Source organism: Chroicocephalus ridibundus, chromosome 17, assembly GCF_963924245.1.
Source record: "Chroicocephalus ridibundus chromosome 17, bChrRid1.1, whole genome shotgun sequence".
In the NCBI taxonomy this organism is placed as follows: domain Eukaryota; kingdom Metazoa; phylum Chordata; class Aves; order Charadriiformes; family Laridae; genus Chroicocephalus; species Chroicocephalus ridibundus.
In genome coordinates this window covers 8199831-8222657 of record NC_086300.1, presented here as the reverse complement: position 1 = coordinate 8222657, position 22827 = coordinate 8199831, and the positions used below count along the sequence as shown (strand labels likewise).

General features: G+C 52.5%; 1 protein-coding gene and 1 gene segment (V, D, J or C); one reads left to right on the top strand and one right to left on the bottom strand.

Moving 5' to 3' along the window:
• On the bottom strand, positions 1-809 carry LOC134524720 (T cell receptor alpha variable 12-1-like). The segment is given in 2 exon segments: positions 1-356; positions 764-809. Coding segments are annotated over 2 exon segments (402 nt in total).
• A 21403-nt stretch (positions 810-22212) lies between these two features.
• LOC134524448 (feather keratin Cos2-3-like) lies at positions 22213-22518 on the top strand. Its single transcript, XM_063354494.1, has one exon. The coding sequence runs from the start codon at positions 22213-22215 to the stop codon at positions 22516-22518; it is 306 nt and encodes a 101-aa protein (XP_063210564.1).
• The last annotated feature ends 309 nt before the right edge of the window (positions 22519-22827 follow it).

Genomic DNA, 22827 nt, shown 5'->3' with positions numbered 1-22827 from the left:
TCACTCCCCAGGGTACACCCTCCCCTTCTTGTGCAGTGCTGCACACTGAGGGCACAGATGTGGGTTCAGTGCGCAGAGGTAGAGAGCGTTGTCCTGGAGCTCGGCATCCCGCATATGCAGAAGCACCTGGGAGTCCTCTGCAGACAGCATGGAGGAGAACCTCCCTGAATCCACATGAGCTTTGTATTTGCTCACCCACAACAGCATCTGAGGGGACTGCTTTGGGAGCTGCTGGTACCAGTAGGTGAAGGCACCGGAATAGTTGGTGGAGAAATTGCAGTGCAGTGTTGTGTCGTATCCTGCCTGGATGGTCCTTTCTGGAGGGAATTGGAGCACAGAGTCCTTCTGTGCATGACCTGTAAAGGAATTCCAACATTCCTTGCATTGACCCAGCCTTCCCCTAGAATTTCAACCATCCCTACACAGGCTGGCAGCATTTGGTCAAATACACCTGGGAGAGAAGTTTCCATTTCCAGTGTAGGACTCTACCCAAGCAGCTCTCTCTTTCTCTAAACACCCGTGCAAAAATAACCCATAGAAAGGTTCTTGCGAGCACTGAAAGGCATGTGCAGAGTCTTCGTCCTCCTTCCATACCCATTACAGCTGACATCTCCCAGATGATTTTCCATTCCCACCTGTACTCCCTGCTCTCCCTGTGGAATGAATCCCAGTTTCCTGCAGAGTCAAACTCAAATTTCTTCTCCCACCACTGGCACAACAACCTCTTGCCCTGCTCCTCCCCAGCCTGAACCTTGTGTCTCACCAAAATATGCCAGTCCCACCAGAGCTGCCAGGAAAATCAGGACCATGTCACACTCTCCCATGCACCCCGTGTCAAAGCATGTCACAGGAAGCGGGAGTTGAAGCTTGAGAGTTCACCACTTCTCCTCCCTCTGCCAGCCCAAAGCACCCACCAACCCTCAGCACAGGGGGTGGAGCAAAACTCTTTCTCTGCTGCTGCAGACAGGAGTTTGGGACTGTCTGGCTTGGGACTCCACATCTCTGCCACGAGGAGGCTCTGCAGAGAGACTAATTGAAGTTGTTAAAGTGCTCAGCCCAAGGAACGAAACCAAACTGTGACCCTAATTTTGCAAGGGCCAAGGGGAGGTTGTTCAGCACGGGAAGGCTCGTCTTTGGGAAGTCAGGCCACAGCCGGGCTTCTCACAGTGTTCCATGTCAGAAGGTGCTTGAGCATCCCCTCAGGCAGACATAGCTTGGTGTAGAAGCGCTGCCTCTCAGCTCCAGGTCACACTGCCAAAGGGACCTGAGGACCGGAAAACTCCTGTGGAAGCCTGAAGGAAGAGAGCAAGCAGTCTGTTGTCAGGCACTAGGAGGCTGCAGGCTGTTTTCCTGCTTTTTGCTCCTCCTGGAGATCACAACCAGCACAACCAGCCCCCAGCATGGGAGCAGTGAACTTCTCCTGGCATCCACTGCCCAGCCAGGGAAAAGGGTCTGCACTCACCTGTCATGGGGTTTGAGAGAGGAACTTTTGCACTCATGATGTGGTCCTTGTGCCTCGGTAGTGTCTGAAAGGAGGCAGAACGAGGAATGGCCAATAGCACCTAGATCCAGGTGTCTGACTCCCTGTCCCTACAGGGTTTTCTCTCCTTTCTCCCAAGGCCATGGATGAGACCTTTCAAGAGAAATGTCTCTAGGAAGAGCACCTGCTGTAAACATCCCACCCACAGTAAGACACACCACCTCTCTTGGCTGGAGGACATCCAGCACAGCCCTCTGCTTCACAGACATCAAATCCTTCTTCATTCAGGTATCACAATCAGCCACTTTCTCTAGGGATGGCACCCTCCAGAAGTGTGAGAAGAGAGGATCATCACATAAACTCAGGGATGTTTCTGCCTACAAGGGGATCAAACGCCTTATGGGATAGGGTGAAAAAGTATTTGGGGATTGTGTGTGACATGGGATGTTTAGGAGAAGCAGCAGAGATGGGGAAAGAGAGGGATCAAGGCCATTTGGACAGGAGCAAGCGTGGGAAGACAGATGGAGAAAGCGATGAGAGGGGCTAAAGTGTGTGAGCATGTGTCTAATGTGTGTGCTGGCCTGGCAATACCTGTTGCTCTGCCTTGTTTGTCACCTGCCAGGAGTTCCCTGGAAATAAAGTCATCAAGTTGAAAGATAATAAGGAGTAGGGCTGATCCTTCCCTCTGTGCCTTGGAAGCCTCTGCCCATGGGGTTTGACCACCTCTGTCAGCTGCTCGAGCCACACAGGGTTCCCCGGGGACTGGCTGGAGCCCACAGTCTCTTGCCAGAGGCCTCCTGCCAGCTCTCACTCCCCTCAGCCCTCCAGCCCCTGAGGGCAACTCAGCAAATCCCTTTCTGACTCACTCCTCCAGGAGGAACCTGGCATGCCTCAAGGCTGCGCTCAGTGGGTCCAGGCCAAGCGGTTTACCCTGCCTCCTGGGCCTCAACTCCAAAGGTGCTGAATCCCGTCAAACAAGCTCTTGGTCTCACCACTGAGCCCCTGTGGGGCGCGCTTGAAGGTGCCTCTGACCTCGACATGCCCTTCTCCTGCTGCTGTGCAACGACTTTGTAACGCTAGCAGGAATATTTTGAAAGCTCTGCGAAAATGTGGGGCTGGAGGACTCAGTTTTCCATTGTATATCTGAGCTTTCACAGAGTAATGAAATGAGAAACCCTTTCTGGTTGTCCTTTTCTAAGGACCATTTGGCATTGGCAACTGCACCCTGGAGTCCCCGTGGTTGCAGAGCAGAGGAAAGCAGCTGCTCAGGGTTCCCTCGGCATCCTCGTGGGGAAAGTCAAAAGGCCGAGAAGAGGCCCCGTTTGTTCCATGTCAGCAGTGGGCGGTCCGTGCGGCAGGAGCGAGGGCTGGGCGGCTGCCCGTGGGCAGGAGGATCTCTGCCGCCCGCCGCCCTGTGCAGAGCAGAAAGGCGCTGCTCCTGGCCGGGCCCCAGCGGGGCCGGCGGCTGCCATCGCTCCTTGCCGGGCCCCGCCGGACACGGCCAGCGCTCCGGGCGCCATTCCTGCCCCGGCGGCGGCGGCAGTGTGGCGGGGGATTTCTGTGTGCGTCCCGCTGGGAGTGCGGGGTTGCCGGGGCCGGGGCCGGTCGGGCGGGGGGAAGCGGCGCGGGGCGAGGGGCCGGTTGGGGCCGTTTGTGGCGAGGCGGCCCCGGCGGGCGGAGCGGCAGCGCCCCCTGGCGGTCCCGCGCGGGGCTGTCCCCCCGGCCCCGACACACACGCCCGGCCCCGCCCGCGCCGGTTCCTGCCCGGCCGCAGCCCCGGCTCCTCTCCCCGTGTCTCCCAGGGCGCAGTAATACACCGCCCCGTCCCCGCGCCGGGGCCGGGCGAGCCACAAGGCGCTGGAGCGGAGCTCTGCCGACACCCACAGCCGCCCCGGCGGGTCCCGCAGCTTTTTGGAGTCTTTGAGAGTGCTCAGGAGCAGCGCGGGGCCTCGTCCCGGGAGCTGACGGTACCAGTGGATGGAATCGTAAGACTTTATGTTGGGGTGTGAGCAAGTGATGTTGATGCCGGTGCCCTCGGTGGTCTCTGCAGACAGCTCCTGCAGCACCTGGGCTCTGCCCACAGCCACTGCTGAGAAAGTATAAGAAAAGGCCAAAGATCACTCAGGTCTGATGGCTCTTTTGCCAGAAAAATCGTCAGAAAGAGTGGCATGTAGATAGAGCTGGACTGGAACAAATGGGGACCAAGTGGGCATCGAGAGTGATCCTCGTGTGGGTTTGTGGAGCAAAGGGACAAGTCTGCAAGGGACTTTGTAATGGATACATACAGAGCTAGAATGAAAGCTAGGTGGAGGGATGGATGCATGGATGCATGGGTGGCGAGAAGAAGAGGAGACAGGAAAGTTGGAAGTGTTACAGTGAATGATGAAGGGCTTAATTGAGAAGAAGAATAAATGCAGAAAGCGCAGGGGGATGAGAGGATATATGGAATAATGGCACGGTGCAGAAAAGACAATTTGTGGTTATGGATATGAAGGAAGCAGAGAGAAAGATGAGAGAGGGGTCTCGAGGAGCAGGAAGAGGCTTTGGAGATGGTAAATGCATGGAGAGATGAGTCAGAATATGAGTGTGTGAATGGATAAAGAGCAGACAGGGAGAGGGCTTGTTACAGTGAAGGAGAGAGGTCTATATTGAGGGCAATAAGAACTGCAGAATGTACAGGGGAAGGAGAGGGTGCATGAAAAATCAGGTGTACATGCAAGGAGTCTCGTACCGACAGAGGTGGGGAAGAAGGAGGAAGAACAGGAAGAGGGGACTCGGGGGGTTGCAAAGGGGCACAAAAGATGTCAGAGAGACAGGAGGGGGAAAGAGAGGCTGAAGAAGGAGAGGGAAGAGTTGACGCTGAGCTTCCTGAGGAACATCCCTGTCGCAGCCCTGGCCCCATCCACCGCCACCAGCCCCACGCACCCAGCAGCAGCGCGACAAGCCCCACCAGCCCTGTGCCTCGCTGTCCCCCGCCAGCCCTGGCTCTCTGCTCAGACCGCTCAGGGCCTCCTCTGCACCGCCTCCTCTCCTCTCCGCTCCTGCCGTCCGCCGCCAGCTCAGTCCTGGGGATCAGCTCTGCGCCGGCACCACCCAGGGGCTCGCTCCTGCTCAGACCGCTCAGGGACTCCGCACGGACACAGATTTTCCCAGTTGGGAAATGGACTCTCCCCGTCCTCCAGCAAGAAGAAGCCTGCACAGCGCCAGCTGCAGCCTGGCACAGCAGCGGGGCCTTGCCCAGCACATGGACCAGCTTCCCAGAGCTCTCTACGAGCCCAGGGGCTGGAACCAGCAGCCACTCGTTTCCTGAGGCTAGGAGTGAGGAGGCTGAGAGCCTCCCTTCAGCTGCTGCTCTGCAGCCCCAGCGCAATGCCTAGGAGTTGTGTTGGGGCAGAGGGAGTGTGAGGACAAATTTGCTCAGGGGTGGGCAGGGGTCAGGGAGGGCAGGGGTGGTGGGGAATCCCAGTGTCAGAATGTAGGTGAGAGGGGACCTCCAGAGGTCATCTGTAACAACCCCTGCTCAGAACAAATCAGGTTGCTCAAGGTCACATTCAGCCCAGCCTTGAACACCTCCCAGGATGGAGATTGCACAGCCTCCCTGGGAAACCCCTTCCTTGACTCACTATTTCTTTTAGCCTACTGCTTCATGAGAATTCCCCATGTTCCAGCTGATGTCCATTGCCTCTACTCCTGTCATTGGGCACTTCCAGAGTCTAGGCCCGTCTACTCCTTCTCCTCTGAACATGTGGTTCCTTGACCTGTTCAGAACGCTTTACCTATACACAGCTCAGTGTAGCGCCTGTTCCCCCTGAGTCGGTGTTTGCCAAAGCCTTGGTGGGAGTGCTCTCCTTCCCACGTCTCGTGTTCTCATGAAATCAAGAAACAGTGTTGGTCCTACTGCTGATCCCTGAGAGACCCCACTAGTACCTGACTGCCAGCTGGGCTTTGCACCACTGCTCACAATTCTTTCTGCATAACACTCCAGCCAATTTTCTTCTCACCTTATCATTCCCCAACCCATTTATCCCCAGTTTGGCTCTAAAGGAAGTAGGAGAGAGGCTGTCAAAGGTCTTGCTAAACTCTATGTACATTCATGTCCTGCCTTTCCCTTCTCCACAGTGCCTGTTACCTCCTGAGAAAGCAATGAGCTTGGCCATCAGCTCCTCAGCTGGGAAGCACCTCCATGGAGAGGGAAACCAGCCCTGGCTGAGCTCCCTCGGAAGAGCTCCCTGGCACTCATCTCTATGGGGTCACTACAGGGAAGTGGAGGACCCCTCAGCTGCGTCATCTCCAAGCTGGATGTGAGTCCAGGGAGACAAACCTTCAGGCAGGGATATGGGCTCAGGAACTTTCTGTACTGTGCATAGCCCTTGTTTGAATGAGGGTGTCTCTGGAAACCCCTGCAGGACAGCAGAGGGCTTTGGAGGAGTGTGGCCTTGGATCCAATGTCCTTCCCTCCCAGGGACAGTTGCTGGGTGCTCAGACTGAGAGATTCCAGTAGGGGACATGAAAATTCTGGGCATGAACATCAAAGCTGTCATCAGTTCTTTGGCTTTCCTGTGAAATCCACAGAGTCTGTTCTTCCGCTCACAGTGCAGTGATATCAGACTCTGTGTTCCGTTCATTCAGGACCTGTTTGTGAAAAGGTTTCAGCCCCTGCCTGTCACAGCACCAGGCCTGTGAAGAGCACAAGTGCATCCCAGAAACCACTGACACTGCTTTGGAAGAAGATCCACTCAGGGATGGCCAGCACATGGTGGGCAGGATTCCTCAGCCTTTCTCCTTCTCCAGAAAGCAGTCCCCATCCTTTGAACTCTCTAACACTGGGGAGAGCAGCTGTGTTCTGGCCTGGAGAGGCAAGGAGTGGGGACTGCCAGCCATGCTGAGGCACTCTCAGTATTGTTACTTTGAATTCAACTAAGGATCAAGGTTGGAGTGAAACCAACCTTGTTGGGGCCTGAAATGGGCAGGAGTGGAGCGTGAGCTCTGCAGGGGCAGGAGAAGGAGGCGTCAGGAGGCAGGGGCTGCATTTCAGTGCCTCTTCCCTGGACACACCTTCAGCAGGCTGGTGCCATCACCACTCCACTTCGGTAAGGCTCCTTCTGACCTTGGGAACCTGCTGCACTTTGGCACTCCTGTGACTGTCCCCACCATGAGCAGCACATTCCCTTGTGATGAGGAATGCACAAGGATACACACACACACACGTTAATGCACAACAGCATCAAGTCATCCACAAATTTGTGCTCCCACTTTCATCCACAGAAACACGGCTGCACATAAGTGCACATAAGACAAGAAGACAAGTAGGGACACAAGCGAGCGTGGAGTCTGCCAAGGACAGATGGGGTTGTTACAGAGTTAGAACTCTGTGCGGAAGCACAAGGCCCCAGACATGCCCATGCCATTGTTTGTGTACTCACAGACTCCAGGGAGTGGGCACCATTCCAAAGCAGCCAGAATTTTTTGCTGAGGTCAGTGGTAGTCAGGACAGGTTCAAAACCTAGCAACACAACGCACATACCTGGGGAGGCAACAACAAGTGACCACTGGAGGGAGCAGAGAAGGGGGGGAAAGACTCCTCATGCATGGGAGCCCATTCGCATCCAGCTGAGGATGGCTGAATTGTCTTCCTGAGAAAAACACTTCAAACAGCCCCACCGGAGTGACCCAAGCTGAGGTGTCTTTCCTGCCCTGGACCACTCCAGCACTTGAGCTGACTCTTCTGCCTTGCACTGCTGCATTCCTGCCCTGGAAATCCTGGAGTCTTTCCTTCCAGCACTAACAAGAAGCTTTCATTTGGGAATGGGCACGGAACAGCTCTGGAAATGAAAAGGCAGCAGTGCAGGAAACCAAAGCACAGCCCATATCACTAGCTGCGATGATTTGCATTCAAGATGACTGTGTGCAAAAATTGTTACCTTCGCAAAGGGTGCCTCTGGTGCTGCGGCAATGAAGGGCAGGTATAAAAGCCAGCCCAAGTCCCTGCTTTCTCATCCACTTCTCTGGCCTCCTTCTCCTTGGGAACCAGGTGAGTCTGGAGCCTCTTTTCTTCTTTCAAAGTGAGATCTCTCCCTGATGGACATCTCCGCTGATATTGGCTATGTCTTGTCCTGGGTTTTCTAACTTCTTCTCTTGAGAGGAGGAAGAGGGGTGAGTGCCTGCTTAGTGAGAGACTGGGTCGTGGTAGAGGGGTCTTTTGGTTTAAGCCCAATGAAAGGCTTTCCCTGGGCCAGGCTGCCCTTTGTAGTGCAATACATACCATGTTGGCCCTGCCGAGCTTCCAGCTCCCCACCCAGAAGTGGCCTTGGCTCCTTTGTGGTGGGGTAACCAGGCTGCTCCTCACCCACCCTTGTGCTCTCTTTCCTCCCTGCTTCTCTCGCAGGTGCACCTCTACCCTTAGAGACATGTCCTGCTACGACCAGTGCCAGCCCTGCCGGCCCTGCGGCCCAACACCTCTGGCCAACAGCTGCAATGAGCCCTGTGTCAGGCAGTGCCAGAGCTCTTCCGTTGTCATCCAGCCCTCCCCCGTGGTGGTGACCCTGCCTGGCCCCATCCTCAGCTCCTTCCCACAGAACACCGTTGTGGGATCCTCCACCTCTGCTGCCGTTGGCAGCATCCTCAGCTGTGATGGAGTGCCCATCAACTCTGGGTGCTGTGACCTCTCTGGCATTTCCAGACGCTACAGTGGCAGAAGGTGCCTCCCCTGCTAAAGACTGTGGGGAAAACCCCAAGGAGACACCCTGAGGAATCACAACATGGTGCTGGGCAAAGGATTGATGTTTTCAATGTTGCTTTCAGCATAGCTGAATGACTTTGCTTTTCTCTCCCCTTTCCTTGTTTGCTTCACATCCCCTTAGCAGCAAGGTTCCCTCAAGGCCCACCTGGTGGGAACCATCTGTCTTCCTCATCCTCTGTGGGGCGGGTAGAGAGACATGATGCAGGAACTTCTCCACAGCCGAGGACCGCAGATTCACAGATGCCCCTGGGGCTTCATGAACTGGCACCCCCCACTTGGAATGACTTTCTTTCCCTCTTTTGACTCATTAAAGTTCTGTTGCATTCAAGCTTGGCCTCCATGTGGTCCTTCCCTCTGTGGACACATCCCGTCCTGCCAAAGCACAAGGGGTGGAAGGGGTTGAGAGCACAAGGAAACCCTGCTCCAGTCACAGACAAATGAACGGTTCAAACACCCTACATTGGCTCCTCTTTTGGGAACCATCCCTTGGAGCTGAGGAAGACATCCCTAGCTGCTCTGCTGCCAGTGACCATCAGGCCTTGCCCTGCTGGTATCTCTGCCCACAAATGCCCAGAAGGCAGGAGGCCCTGAGGGCTCAGCGGCCCCATGAGCTCTTGAGGAAGGGGATTCCTCTTGCTATGGACGGAGCTGCTCTGGGGTGGTGGGGTGAAGGGTGTGGGGCTCTGGAAGATGATTTGCTGGCAGAATAGCAGGAGTGGTCATGCAGGGAGCCTCCTTTGGGATGACCTCTCCCCTCCACCACGTAATTTAGGGGCCATGGCCTGGAGGCAGCAGCAGGGTAAAGTTGTCTATGCCACTGAAGGTATCAAGGCTTGAAACTGGAGCTAAGCATGTGGGAGCTGAGAGTGGTCAGCATAGAAGTGGGGACAGTTTATTTCTGAAGGAGATCAAATTGCTGTGATAGAGACCGTACAGGAGAACGGGAAGATCAGCAAGGATGAGGGTACTGGGAGCACTTCCCATGAGTGCTGAAGGCAGGTGCAGAGCTCTTGACTGCTTCCTTGGTCCCCCCAAAGAATTTGTACTCAGAAATTGGCTGCCCTTCTCGGGGGGAGAGTACTTTTTAACGTGTTGATGTGGTTTGGCCTCATATGGCAACAAAGAACCATGTGCTGCTCTCTCGGGCTTCCCCAATATGGAGAAGAATAAGAAGAAAAAAGGCAAAACTTGTGGGCTGAGACCAAGGCAGTTTAACAGAACAGCAAAGGGAATAAGAAAACAACAACATGGATAGAGGAATATACAAACACGATTACAGAATCGCCGCTCACCGACCAGACCCTGGATGCCCCAGCCTGCTCCAAGCTCGACTTCCTGCCCCCTCCCCCAGCACCTCCCTGTAGGCATGGCTCACATGGGATGGAATACCTGTGTCCCTGCTTGAGCCTGGGGAGAACTAACCCTATCCCCACCGGAACTAGGACACGTGTAAATCTCATCCCTTATGACCAGTGGAACTATCTCTTGGCAGCCACTACAGTCTCGTATCTTATTTCCCACCATGAAAATTCAGTTGCCTTGCAAAAAAAGTACACGTGCAAGGATGGTAATCCCCCCACCCATGTCCTCCACTGAGAGGGAATTAGGACAGATGAAGTGTAGCTCAGAATGACTGAAGACCAAAAGTTGCAGTCTCTCTTCTCTGGTGCCTTCCTTCCAAAGTTGCTGGATGACTTCTCAGGCCAGGGGACATACACATCTCCTTCCACAGCTGCATGGCCCACCTGTACTTCTTCCATCTGCTGGGAAGTGCTCAATGCTTCCTCTACGATCTCATGTCCTACGGCCACTGCTTGACGCTCTGCAACCCACTGCACTATGAGGCCATCGTGCATAAGGCTGTGTGCATCTGGCTGGTGGCAGGCACATGGCTGGCCAGTTCCCTGTCTCCTTCTCTGCATGCAATACTCACCTCCCATTTGGCTTCCTGCAGGCCCAAGCACATCCTCCACTTCTTAGCTGATTCACAAGCTGCCCTGGACATGGCTTGTGCTGGCACTTGTGCCAACAAGGCCGTGATTACCTTCAGTACTGATGATGAGACCCTCCACTGCTTCATCTTCATTCTCACTTCCTACAGGTGCAGAGCAAGAACCACCCTGTGACTCTGCTGTGCAGAAGACAGGCCCAGAGCTGCCTCAACCTGTGCTTCCCATTTCACTGCTATGGTCTGTTGCTAGGGCCCATGTGTCTTCACCATCATGGGAAGTGATCTCCAAATGGTCACTGGACAGAACAGCAGCTGTTCTTTACATGATTCTTACTCCTCTGCGCAACCTCTTGATTTGCACCCTAAGAAACAGGGATGGGAAAGCTGCTCGTATTTGTTCGCATCCAATAAACAGCTGGCAGGGTTGTGGTGTTTGATGGTAGAACTGATGAATAGAACTGTTTCCTTTGAAGACAATGCTCTAATACTCGACTGACCGAAACTGGGTAATCCTCTGTGGATGCGATCAGTCCAGTGACCTGTGCCCTAGAGAGGGGGCAGCACATTGTCCTGTGCTGTGGGAGTGACTGGGCACTGGCATAGGTATTCCAAGGAGTTTACCAAATCTCCCTCTTTAGAGATGTTCAAAAACTACCTGGGCACGGTCCTGGGCAACTGGCTCTTCGTGGTTCTGCTTGTGCAGGGAGGGTGGACAAGATGACCTCCAGGAGTCCCTTCCAACCTCAGCCATTCTGTGATTCTTTCTGTCTCTGAGAGCAGCTGATATAGAGCAGCTCTGAGTTCCCACCCTCTGACGGGATATAAGGTTATCTATAGAATCATAGAATAATTTAGGTTGGAAAAGACCCTTGGGATCATCGAGTCCAACCATCAACCCCACTCTACAAAGTTCTCCCCTACACCATATGCCCTAACACCACATCTAAACGACTCTTAAACACATTCAGGGATGGTGATACCACCACCTCCCTGGGCAGCCTATTCCAGTGTCTGACCACTCTTTCTGTGAAGAATTTTTTTCCTAACGTCCAGTCTAAACCTACCCTGTTGCAGCTTGAAGCCATTCCCTCTTGTTCTATCGCTAATTACCTGTGAGAAGAGACCAGCAGCAACCTCTCGACAATGTCCTTTCAAGTAGTTGTAGAGAGCGATGAGGTCTCCCCTCAGCCTCCTCTTCCTCAAACTAAACAGTCCCAGCTCCATCAATCCCTCCTATCCTCTCTTTCTAGTCTTAGCGCTAGTAAATAGCATTTTAAGGAATGCTTTGAAGATGCTGAGTGACTTTCTTAGTGGGATTAGTCCGTGTCATTTCTGGTGCTCCAGCCTCAGTTTTTGCAGCTTGTGGGGAGTCGGGCTTGTCCCAGGCTCACCACTGAGGCACTGTACCCTTTACAGTGCTGGGCCAAGTCCCACACCCCAACATCGTCCTTAAAGAGATCACTTAGGACATCTGGGATGATCTGAGGGCTGGAGGAGTTTTTTCCGTTGTAATGTGGAGATTCTTTGTAGTTGCAGCAATATGGATGTTCTCTAGATTTTATGTTGTGCCTGACCCGCAGAGCTGGGGCATGGAGAAGCTCAATATCTGGAAAGGTCATGGCAGCTTCGACTCCACTGTGCTTTCTCTCTCTTTTCTGGCGAGAAAAGAATTGACTGAACCAGCGTCAAGCTCTTGAGCTCATTAAAGCTGATGGTGCCTGATTCATTGCCTTGACTGTGGGGTCTGAAGGACTTGCCTAGAGTCATCCCGAGAGGCTGAGAGCTGGCATTGGGTGCCCTAGTTCTCAGCGGTGTGTGTGCAGGTTCATGCTCACGTACATGTTCCTCTTGCTCTGCTCATGTATGCATTTGCACCCATGGGAAGACACCTTGAAAGACCATCTAGTCCAACCCCCTGCCATGGCCAGTGGCATCTCTCACTAGATCAGGTTGCTCAGAGCCCCATCCAACCTGACCTTGAACACTTCCAATGATAGGGCTTCCATAACATCTCTGGCCAAACTCTTCTAGTGTGTCACCACCCTCATCATACAATAATTTCTTCCTTATGTCCAATCTAAATCTACCCTCTTTCAGTTTTAAGCCATTGACCTTTGTCCTTTCACTACAGGTCCTGGTAAAATGTCTTTCTCCTTCTTTCTTATAAGCCACCTTCAAAAATTGCAAAACCACAAGAAGGTCTCCCCAGAGCCTCCTCCTCTCCAGGCTAAACAACCCCACCTCTCTCAGCCTTTCTTCACAGGAGAGGTGTTCCAACCCTTGGATCATTTCTGGAGCCTTTCTTTGGACCCACTCCAACAGACTCTACAGACTCTGCCCACAGTTAGTAGAGAGACATCAGCTCACACAGGGAACTTATCCCATCCTAAGCAGACGTCCACAGTAAACGGAATGAATCATCTTTCTGGAGACACTGATCCTGCAATTGACCAATGGTTGCCTCTGATCTCCGAATTAAGCTCACAGCAGGGCCTGCCTACCTGGTCACCTGCACATGGCTTGCTTCACCATACGGTCAGAAGTGAACCCACAGGCTCTTCCACCAGAGCCTACAAACACCTCTATCCCACGGCTAAACCCCATATCCATGTCCCTGGTACTCAGGCACAGATGGATAACAGGGAAAGGGCTTTTGTGTGGGTGAATGGAATCAAGCTGGGTATGTCACTCTCCTCAGCTGCATCTCTGGCTCTCCCTGAGTGCACATCAGTCTTCCCTCAGCTACAATGAACTCTTTCAAACAGGATTTGCAGAAGATGACTCTGTCAGGTCCATGTCCTGTGCCCTGGACAGTGTAGGCAGCCTCTCATTGGGTGTCTTGAGTCTCCTCATTTCACTCTAGATGCCTGGAGGTTTAGATTAGTTTGTGAATATGTGTGTGTGTGTGTTGTCAAAGCATCTGTTTAGTGTGTCTTGAGTGACCTTTCCTGGACTCTTCTAGCATGTGAGGTGAGTCGTCTGCCCACGCCAACGTGTATTGCACCGGAAATGCTTGGGGCTCTCATCCTGTCATGTAAAAGATGCCTCCACTGGGGAATGTGCTGGCATAAAGCAGGAAATGGAAAGACAGCAATTCAGGAAGTCAAAACACAGCCTGTAACATCGGTTGGGATGTTTTGCATTCAAGATGAGCTTGTCAGCAAAGAATCACCTCTGCAAGGGATGCCTCTGGCAGCCTGGGGCAGTTAAGGTGCATGATAAAAGCCAGCCCAGCTCCTCACTCTCTCATCCACTTCTCTTGCCTCCTTCTCCTTGGGAGTCAGGTTAGTTTGAAGCCCCTTCTCCTTCTCTTCTTTCTCTAAAAGGAGGTCTCACTTGAGCTGACCTCTCAGCTGAGATTGGCTTTGCTCTCTGCCAGCTCATGGGGCTGCTTGTCATGGGAGGGGGAAGCAGGGAGAAGGTTAGACATGGAGGGAGGCTGGGACTGTGCTGAGGTGGCTTCTGGACTCAGGGGCCAGGCAGTAGCTGCATAGGAGCTGGTGGCTTTTTTTGGGCCCTGTCAGAACGAGGCCAAGAAGTCCTCACATTCTTGGCACAGCCTCCGTCTCCCAGCTCTACATGTTCTTTGTCTCCCTCATGGTGCTGTGACGGGCTGCTTCTCACTCATCCCCTTGTTTTGCTTCCTCCCTGCCTTCTCTCCCGGGTGCATCTCTGAACCCAAGACATGTCCTGCTATGACCAGTGCCAGCCCTGCCAACCCTGCCAGCCTTGCGGCCCGACACCACTGGCCAACAGCTGCAATGAGCCCTGTGTCAGGCAGTGCCAGAACTCCACCGTCGTCATTGAGCCTCCTGCTGTGGTGGTGACCTTGCCTGGCCCCATCCTCAGCTCCTTCCCACAGAACACCGTTGTGGGATCCTCCACCTCCGCTGCTGTTGGCAGCATCCTCAGCTGTGATGGAGTGCCCATCAACTCTGGCTGCTGTGACCTTTCCTGCATTTCCAGCCGCTACTGTGGCAGCAGATGCCCCCCCTGCTAAACATGCTGACAACGGCTCCCCGTAAGGACCCCTTGGAACTCAGAATATGGTGCTGGACAGAGGATCAGACTTCATGCCATTTTTTTTAAGAGCAGCTGACCATCTCTGATTCTCCCTGCAAGTACAGATGTGAAGACGCCAACCTGGTGTCTCTGAAAACACAGACAATATTTACCTTTCCGGTCTTCCTCTCACCCTTTTTCTATCTTTTCTTTGATGTCCTGTGCTTCCCTTAAAGCTTTGTTGTGTAGACCTCAGAAACCGGCCTGGAGGAACCTGCTAGCCTGTCTCCCTTTGATGGGCAGGTCAACAGATGCCCTGTGGGAACTCTGCCACAGGAAATGGGGAACACATTCTTGTCTGCTCCTTCTGCTCCCCACGCTGGGGGCCTCCACTTGGAATGACCTCATTTCCCTCTTTAGACGTATTAAAGAATTGCTGCAACCCTGCCTGTGCCCTTTGCATGGTCTTTCCATCTGCACTCTGACTGTGGAGGGAGAAAGCCATTTTTTTGTGCTAGGAATCAGGTGAGGGCACAGGGGAACCTTTCATCACTCCTAGAGGCATTGGAGGGTGGGACACACTGCAGCGAGTCCTCTTTCAGGCACTGCCTCTTGAAGCTGAAGAAGACATCCCTGGTTACTCCACAGCCAATGGCCATCAGTCCTTGCCTTGCTGCAGCTCTGCTCAGAAATAGCCCCTTGGCCATGGACCATGTCATGTGAAAGGGAATCCTGACAACTCTTGTCCTCGAGAGAGGAACTGTGGGCATGTAGGAGGCCTGAGAGGTCTGCAGTCCCACAAGCTCTTGGGGAAGAGTGCTCCTCTTGCTTTGGGTGGAGCTGTGCTGGGCAAGGAGGCTCAGAAGACCATGTTCCCAAAGGATGGCAGGAACTGGGAATGGGTGAATAGCCTTGGGGATGGCCCACATTGCCTACTCCACCTGCCGCTTCCCTCCATCACCTGATCTAGGGGACATGGTCAGTATGCCATGCACGAGCAGCAGGGACAGCTTCCCCATGCAATTCTATCACTCTCCAGCATCTGGCATGTTTCATCTGTTGCCCAGATATGTAGGGCTGAGGTGTTCACAAGTTCCTATTGGTATCAGCTACAGCAGGCCACTCACTGGAGTCCCCTGTCCCAGTGAACCCAGCACCCCTTGGCTGAAGGCAGGCCTAGGACAGTGACTGGTGCCCAAAGATGCAGCACTGCTCTGTGCTGCCTTGTCTTCCTCAAGCAGAGCTTTCCTGAGGCACAGGAACTCTGCCGCCCCACATGTGCCACATCCCAAGTCTAGTCCAGAAAGGTGCTGTGTGAGAGGAGATATTCCAGCTCCGTGGAGACATGGCAGCGACAGTGGGATTTCATTCAACCCTCAGTAAGATCCATGAGCTGTCTCTGAAGGGTACAGGACACACAGCAGCCCAGTCACAGGCTACACGCTGGGGTGCCTTTCCCCAGGCACCAACCTCCTTCAGCATTCCCAGAACCCTGGGGCTGAAGTGACCCTTGTGCTCCATGCAGCACTGCTGCTCCTCACACTCAGGTCAAGGGCATCCCACAACTGCAGGCTCTGTGCCCATGTGCTGTGGGAGTTTGCCCTCACACAAATGCCACACACCGACAGCAACACAGGACCAGGGCAGAGGACAGAGTGATTCCTGCATAGGGTTAGGACTGGGGACACCTCTCCCCACCTCTCCCTCTTCTGTAGGAGTCAGTGCTGAGTCCAGTGGTAACACAGGGATGAGATCGCAGTCTGAGATGGAGCAACTCTCTTGTTTTTTCTTAGCAGAGCCCTACACCAGGAAAACATTTCTGGGTGCTTAGCCGAGGAACTAGCTCCCTAGGGCCCATGTTCACGCAAGACCAGTGAGCATGGTGGTGACTACACACCCTCATAACCAGCCCAGAGAGCACTGGCTAGCAATTTTCTTGGCACATCAGAACCACACAGAGGTTTTTTGACTCATGTGGTTACCCCCCACTCAAAGAGTGCTCTCTTTCCTGAAAGCATCATTGCCTTTGAAAATCACAATGCTACAGAAAGTGCTTTCCAGAGGAAGCAACTGCAGCATCTCCCCCTCATGGCCTGTGGATACCACTGCGTCTTTTCCCTCATCACCGTAACAAGAGATTACCTTCCAAACATTTTTCAAATTTGTATTCTCACAATCCAGTAGCAAATGATCAGATACTGATGCATTTTGTAAAATATGAAGATGGAGCTCTCCTCATGGCCACACCTACTCAAAATAACTTTCAGAAGACCCAGACCAGCATTTCTTGCAGTAATTTTCATAACTGTGTTCCATAAATAAAGCCTACAACCCAACTGCACGGCTGAGTGTGTGCTTTTTAATCTCAACCCAACGCAACGCAACCCAACATGTTTTTTGAATGGACACTACAGACAGCAAAGTTTCTAGATTGTATGAATATAAAACCTCCGTGGCAGGGGGAGTTGGACTAGATGGCCTTTTAAAGGTCCTTTCCAAGTTAAGCCATCCTGTGATTTCATGGTTCCATGAATATTATTATTTTAACAGTAAAGTTTACAGCATGCACCACAGATTTTTAGGTATAATCCTCATATTACAAGATGTCTGGGATGCTTCTTGGACATCTTCATTCACTTCTAGTTTTCCAGAGACCGTGGTTGTTGTATGATCCATGATGCCAGAGGGGACATTCACTGCAGCCATGGCTTTCCTAAACACATCCTAGTCTTCAGGTCTTCTCAGATGGGACACAAGTCTGAAGGATACCTTGGACTAAATCAAGAGGTGGGACCCCTTAATTACATCTATTTGTACACAACACTTCCCTGGTTTTCCCAAGAAGAGATATGCTTGTGCTGCCCTAGTTCACCTAGGAGCACTTGCGCATTCTTCCAATACCGTGGATGCATATTATCAGGCACTTCCTGAACAACAGGGCTGGAGTCCTCAGGAGTCTCCAGGGGCTTATCCACCTCTGTCTGGTTTTCCTCTGGAAAAGCAGGAGTTATTGTCTGCCTTTTCTGATTGCTCTGCTTCTTGTGGGAGAAGTACTTTTGAAGAGCGTTTGTATACACCTAAGCTTTCTCATAGGCCAGCAAACCTGGTGTCTGGAGAATGTCCCTCATTTCAGCATCCAAAGAGAGGACTGTGTCAGTCCTCATGTCTTTCCCAGGTCATTACAGCCCCCATAGTTGCTTGTCCTAATTTGCATGGATTAGGTGCTTTTTTTTCCCCCAAATAGTCCATCCCTGCTTTACCTAAAGCTCTGTAAATGAGCAGAAGAGCAAACCTTACGTCCTCCACAAATTTGGTAAAAGGATCTTTCCAGAGCACTTCCTTAAGCAGCAGTTGGCAGCAACTGTAAGACCACAGAATATTCTCAGGCATAACAAACAGCAAGCAGTGGGCATTCGTCAGTCGTCAAGCAGTTGCAAGTTAAAAATGTTAAAGCATGTTATTAAAGGCATTGTCCAAAAATGCCTCTTAACTACTGACAGGCATCAACCCCCTCTCTAGGAAGGCTGTCCCCGTGTGTGACCACTCTCTTGGTGAAGAACTGTTTGTTAATGACAACTTTGAACCTCTCCTGATGCAGCTTTGAACCATTGCTCTGTGTCGTGATACTGGATCCCAGGGAGAAGACATCAGCACTTCCCTCTCCACTTCCCCTCCTCAGGAAGCTGTAGAGAGCCATGACGTCACCTCTCAGACTCCTTTTCTCCAAACTAGACAAGCCCAAAGTTCTTAGCCACTCCTCATGGGACATTCCTTCCAGCCTTTTCACAGGCTTTGTTGTCCTCCTCTGGATGCATTCAAGCACCTTCACTTCCTTCTTAACTTGTGGGGCCCCGAAATACACACGGTACTCAAGGGGAGGCCACCCCAGTGCTTGATGCAGTGGGATAATCCCCTCTCTTGACCGGCTGGTTGGACTGTGTTAATGCACCCCAGGCTGTGGTTTGCCCTCTGGCCTCCAGGGCACACTGCTGACTCCTTTTGAGCCTGCTGACAACCAGCACCCCCAGATCCCTTTCTGCAGGGCAGCTCCAGCCACTCCTCTCCAAATTTATACCTGTGTCTGGAGTTACTCCATCCCAGATGCAGAATCTGTCATTTGGACTTGTTAAATTTCGTGCCATTAATGATTGCCCAATGCTCTGATTTACCTAGATCCCTCTGCAAGGCCTTTTGTCCCTCCAGAGACGCGTCAACACCTCCCAGTTTGGTATCATCAGCAAAATTGCTCATGGCACACTCAACTCCTACATCCAGATCACTGATCAAAATATTGAACAGAACCTGCCCCAGAATTGAGCCCTGAGGAGCACCAGTGCTGACTGGTCATCAGCCAGATGTAGCCCCATTCACTACAACCCTTTGAGCCCTGCCTTTCAGTCAGTTTTTCACCCAGCACACCATATTCCTGCTCATCCCACAGTTGACTCTCCTGAACTCACTTGACTTCCCAACTTTTCCGGAAGGATAGGGACACTATTAAAAGCCTTAGTAAAATTCAGAAAAACTCCATCCACCGCCTTCCCTTCATCCACTCGGTGGGTGACCTCCTCATAGAAGGATATCTAATTAATTCAACAGCACTTTAGTCAAGTGACCATCTTCAACAGGTATTTGTTCAGTGTTTCCTTTAGACCTCCTCTTGCTGTCTACGTACTTAAAAATCCTTTCTTGTTGACTGACACAAGACGAGCCAACTCTCAACTCTCATTGAGCCTTGGCCTTTCCTGCCTTCTCCCTGCATATGTGAACCACAGCTTTATAACCTTCCTGCGAACCTTCCTGTACAATTTCTTTTCCTCTTGAGTTCCATGAGGTCTTCTGTCCTGATGCTTAGCTTGAGACACAATGGAATTGCCTGTTCCTGTGCTTTTAAAAGATTTTTCTTAAAAACTGAATACTGCTTGTAGACTCCTAAAAGCAGATTTGCAGAGGACAATTGGAGGATGGATGCTGGTGACTTCTGGCACCAAGCGGAAGGCTTCTGCCCCACCTACGGGTTTACAACTACAAAATAGGTTCATTGCCTTCAAAGAGAATACATGTGAGGAGTTAGAGATCAGTGAGCAGTTGCAGGGCTACGATCATGTTGGGATCATGGAGACAGGGTGGGATGGCTCCCATGACTGGCATGTTTCAGTGGAGGGATACAGGCTCTTTCAGAAGACAGACTGAAAAGATGAGGAGGGGGACTTTCTCTTTCTGTGAGAGAGCAGCTGGAGTGCATGGAGCTCTGCCTGAGGATGGGTGATGTGGCAACCAAGAGCTTCTGGGTAAGCATTAGAGAAGACAGATATAGAACACACTGCAGTGGGTGTCTCCTATAGGACACCTGACCAGGAAGAACCAGCAGAGGAGACCCTCTACAGGCAGGTAGGAGCAGTCTGATATTCACTGGCCTTCATGGGAAAATTCAACCACCCCAATATCTGCTGGAGGAGCAGCACAGCAGGACATAAGCACGTTTCCTCAAGTGCATGGATGACAACTTCATCCCCCAAGTGATAGAGGATCCCATGAGGACAGGTGTTCTGCTGGACCTCATAGGTATCAAGAAGGAAGAGCTTGTTGTGGATGTGAAGATCAAAGGCAGCCTGGGTTGCAGTGATCGTGAAATGGTGGCATTCATGATCCCAAGGGGACTGAGGAGGGTAAATAGCAAGCTCATAACCTGGGCCTTTAGGACAGCAGGCTTTGGTGCCTTTAAAGATCTGCTTGGAAAATTCCTGTGGGGTATAGCCCTGGAGGCAACAGAGGCTTAAGACATCTGGACCACTTCCTCCAAGCTCAAGAGCAGGCCATCCCAATGAGCAGAAAGTCAGGAAAGCATGCCAGGAGGCCTGCATGGATGAACAAGGAGCTCCTGGCCAAACTAAAACACAAGAAGGAAGTGAGCAGAGGAAACTGGGGAGGACTCCAGGGACACTGTCCAAGCATGCAGGGATGAGGTTAGGAAAGGCAAAGGCCAAGTGGAACTGACTCTGGCAACAGATGTCAAAGGCAACAAGAAGGGATTCTCTAAGGACACAGGTGACAAAAGGAAGGCTAGAGGAACTGTAGTCCCCCTGCTGAATGAGTGGGCCTTCTCCGATGCTGTGCAGCCTGGCAACACAATACATGGAAAGGCTGAGGTGCAGAATGCCTTCTTTGCCTCAGTCTTTACAAGCCAAGACCAGTCTTGAGGAATCCTATGTCCTTGAGACCAGGAACAGTGGCATAGAGTCCAGTTGGAGGCCTGTAATTAGCAGGTGTTCCTCAGGGGTCAGTGCTGGGCCCAGTCTTGTTCAATGCATCCATCAACGACCTGGATAAGGGGACAGAGTATACCCTCAGCAAGTTTGATGATGATACAAAACTGGGAGAAGTGGCTGACACAGCAGAAGGCTGTGGTGTCATACTGCGAGACATGGACCGGCTGGAGACTTGGGCGGAGAGGAACCTAATAAAGTTCAACAAGTGTAGGGCCCTACACCAAGGCAGGAATAACACGATAGGGTCTGATCTGCTGGAAAGTGGCTCTGTAGAGAGAGACCTGGGAGTCCTGGCGGACAGGAAGTTGACTGTGAGGCAGTAATATATCCTTGTGGCCAAGAGGGCCAGTGGTCTCCTGGGTACATTAAGAAGGGTGTGGTCAGCAGGTCAAGGGAGGTCATCACAGAATCACAGAATGATGGGGGTTGGAAAGGACCTCTGGAAATTACCTAGTCCAACCCCCCTGTCAGAGCAGATTCACCTAGAGCAGGTTGCACAGGAACGCATCCAGATGGGTTTTGAAGGTCTCGAGAGACGGAGACTCCACCACATCTCTGGGCAGCCTGTTCCAGTGCTCTGTCACCCTCAAAGTAAAGAAGTTCCTCCTCCAGATGAGGCCTCACCAGGGCAGAATAACATCCTGGTGGTGGTAGAGGACCCGCATAACTTTGATTTTCATCAGCATTGAAATAATGGGGGAAATAATTTTACAGCTCTTTAATACCCATAGCTTGGGGAGGGCTGCTTAGTTTCCTGCTTAAAAGATTTGAAGAGTCTATGAAACCCAGCAGTGCAGCCCACCTGCACCCTACAAGTGACCACTGGAGTGAGATGGGAGGGAAAGAAAAGGTACGTCCTTGGGAGACCGACCAAGGATTGCAGAGTTGGGAGTAGTTTGGCCCATTCCTGTCAATGCAGCCACAGACCACCCCACCAGTGTGCCCCAGGCCAACATCACTTGCCTGCACTGCACCCATTCGGCACTTGAGCTGAGGCTGCAGCAGGCACTGACACATTCCTGCCCCAGAAATCATGGGGTCTCACAATCCCAGCACTCAGAAGAAGACTCCGTGAGGGAAGGCGGACAGCGTAAGCTAGGAAATGAGAAGGCGGCATTGAGAAAACAGCTACCCAGCCCATGTCATTAGCTGGGATGTTTTCTGTTCATCATGAGCAGCTTAGACAATTGCCACTTCGGTAGAAGCTACCTCTCGGCCCAGGGCAGGTAAGGGCCACCATAAAAGCCAGCCCAACTCCTCGCTCTCCCATCCACTTCTCTCTCCTCCTTCTCCTTGAGAACCAGGTAAGTCTGAAGCCCTTTCCATGCATTGTTTTCTGCTCATGCAGGTGTGTACTCCTCCCTTCTATAGTGGGCTGTGGTGCTGCTCTCCATGAGAAGGGGAAGAATGGTGAAGGTGTGAGTAGAGAGTGTCTGGGACTCGGTTGAGGGAGCTGTTCTCTTAAGAGATAGGCAGCAGCCTCCTTGGGCCTGGAGACACTTTGCATTATCTTGAAAGAGGACTTGGCACTTGGCTGAGGTCGCCCTTCACTGCAAAGATTGGCAGCAGCCTGGTTGGGCCTGGGTGATCCTCACAGTACTGTGTCTGGTAACCCTTTTGCCTCACTGCACAGTTTCTAGCTCCTGGCTCAGCAGGTGCCTTCGACACGCTTGTGGTGGAGTGACAGACTCCTGGCAGACTGTTCCTCAAATATGTATGTGCTCTACTGCCTCTCTGCCCTCTCTCACAGGTGCTCCTGCAGCCCAGAGACATGTCCTGCTATGACCAGTGCCAGCCCTGCCGGCCCTGTGGCCCGACCCCACTGGCCAACAGCTGCAATGAGCCCTGTGTCAGGCAGTGCCAGAACTCCACTGTCGTCATCCAGCCCTCCCCCGTGGTGGTGACCCTGCCTGGCCCCATCCTCAGCTCCTTCCCACAGAACACCGTTGTGGGATCCTCCACCTCCGCTGCCGTTGGCAGCATCCTCAGCTGTGATGGAGTGCCCATCAACTCTGGGTGCTGTGACCTCTCTGGCATTTCCAGCCGCTACTATGGCAGAAGGTGCCCCCCCTGCTAAATGCGCTAGTGACAGCCCTGACAAGGACCCCCAGGAACCTGATGATGGATTGAAGACAAAGCTCCTGGCCATTGATTTTAGAGAGGCTGAGCATCCATTGCTGCCTTTCCAAAGGAGAGCTGCTGGGTTTCACTGAAAATCTGGCCAAAGTCTAACTTCCGTGCCTTATTCTCTCTCCCATTTCTTCTGGTATTTTTTGTTCTTCTGGGCCATAAGACCTGCAAAGCTGCCGTGGGGCATCTGCTGTCCCCTCACCTTCTGTCGGACAGGCCTGTGGGGTCTCAGCCATGGGCAAAGGCAGCAGACTTC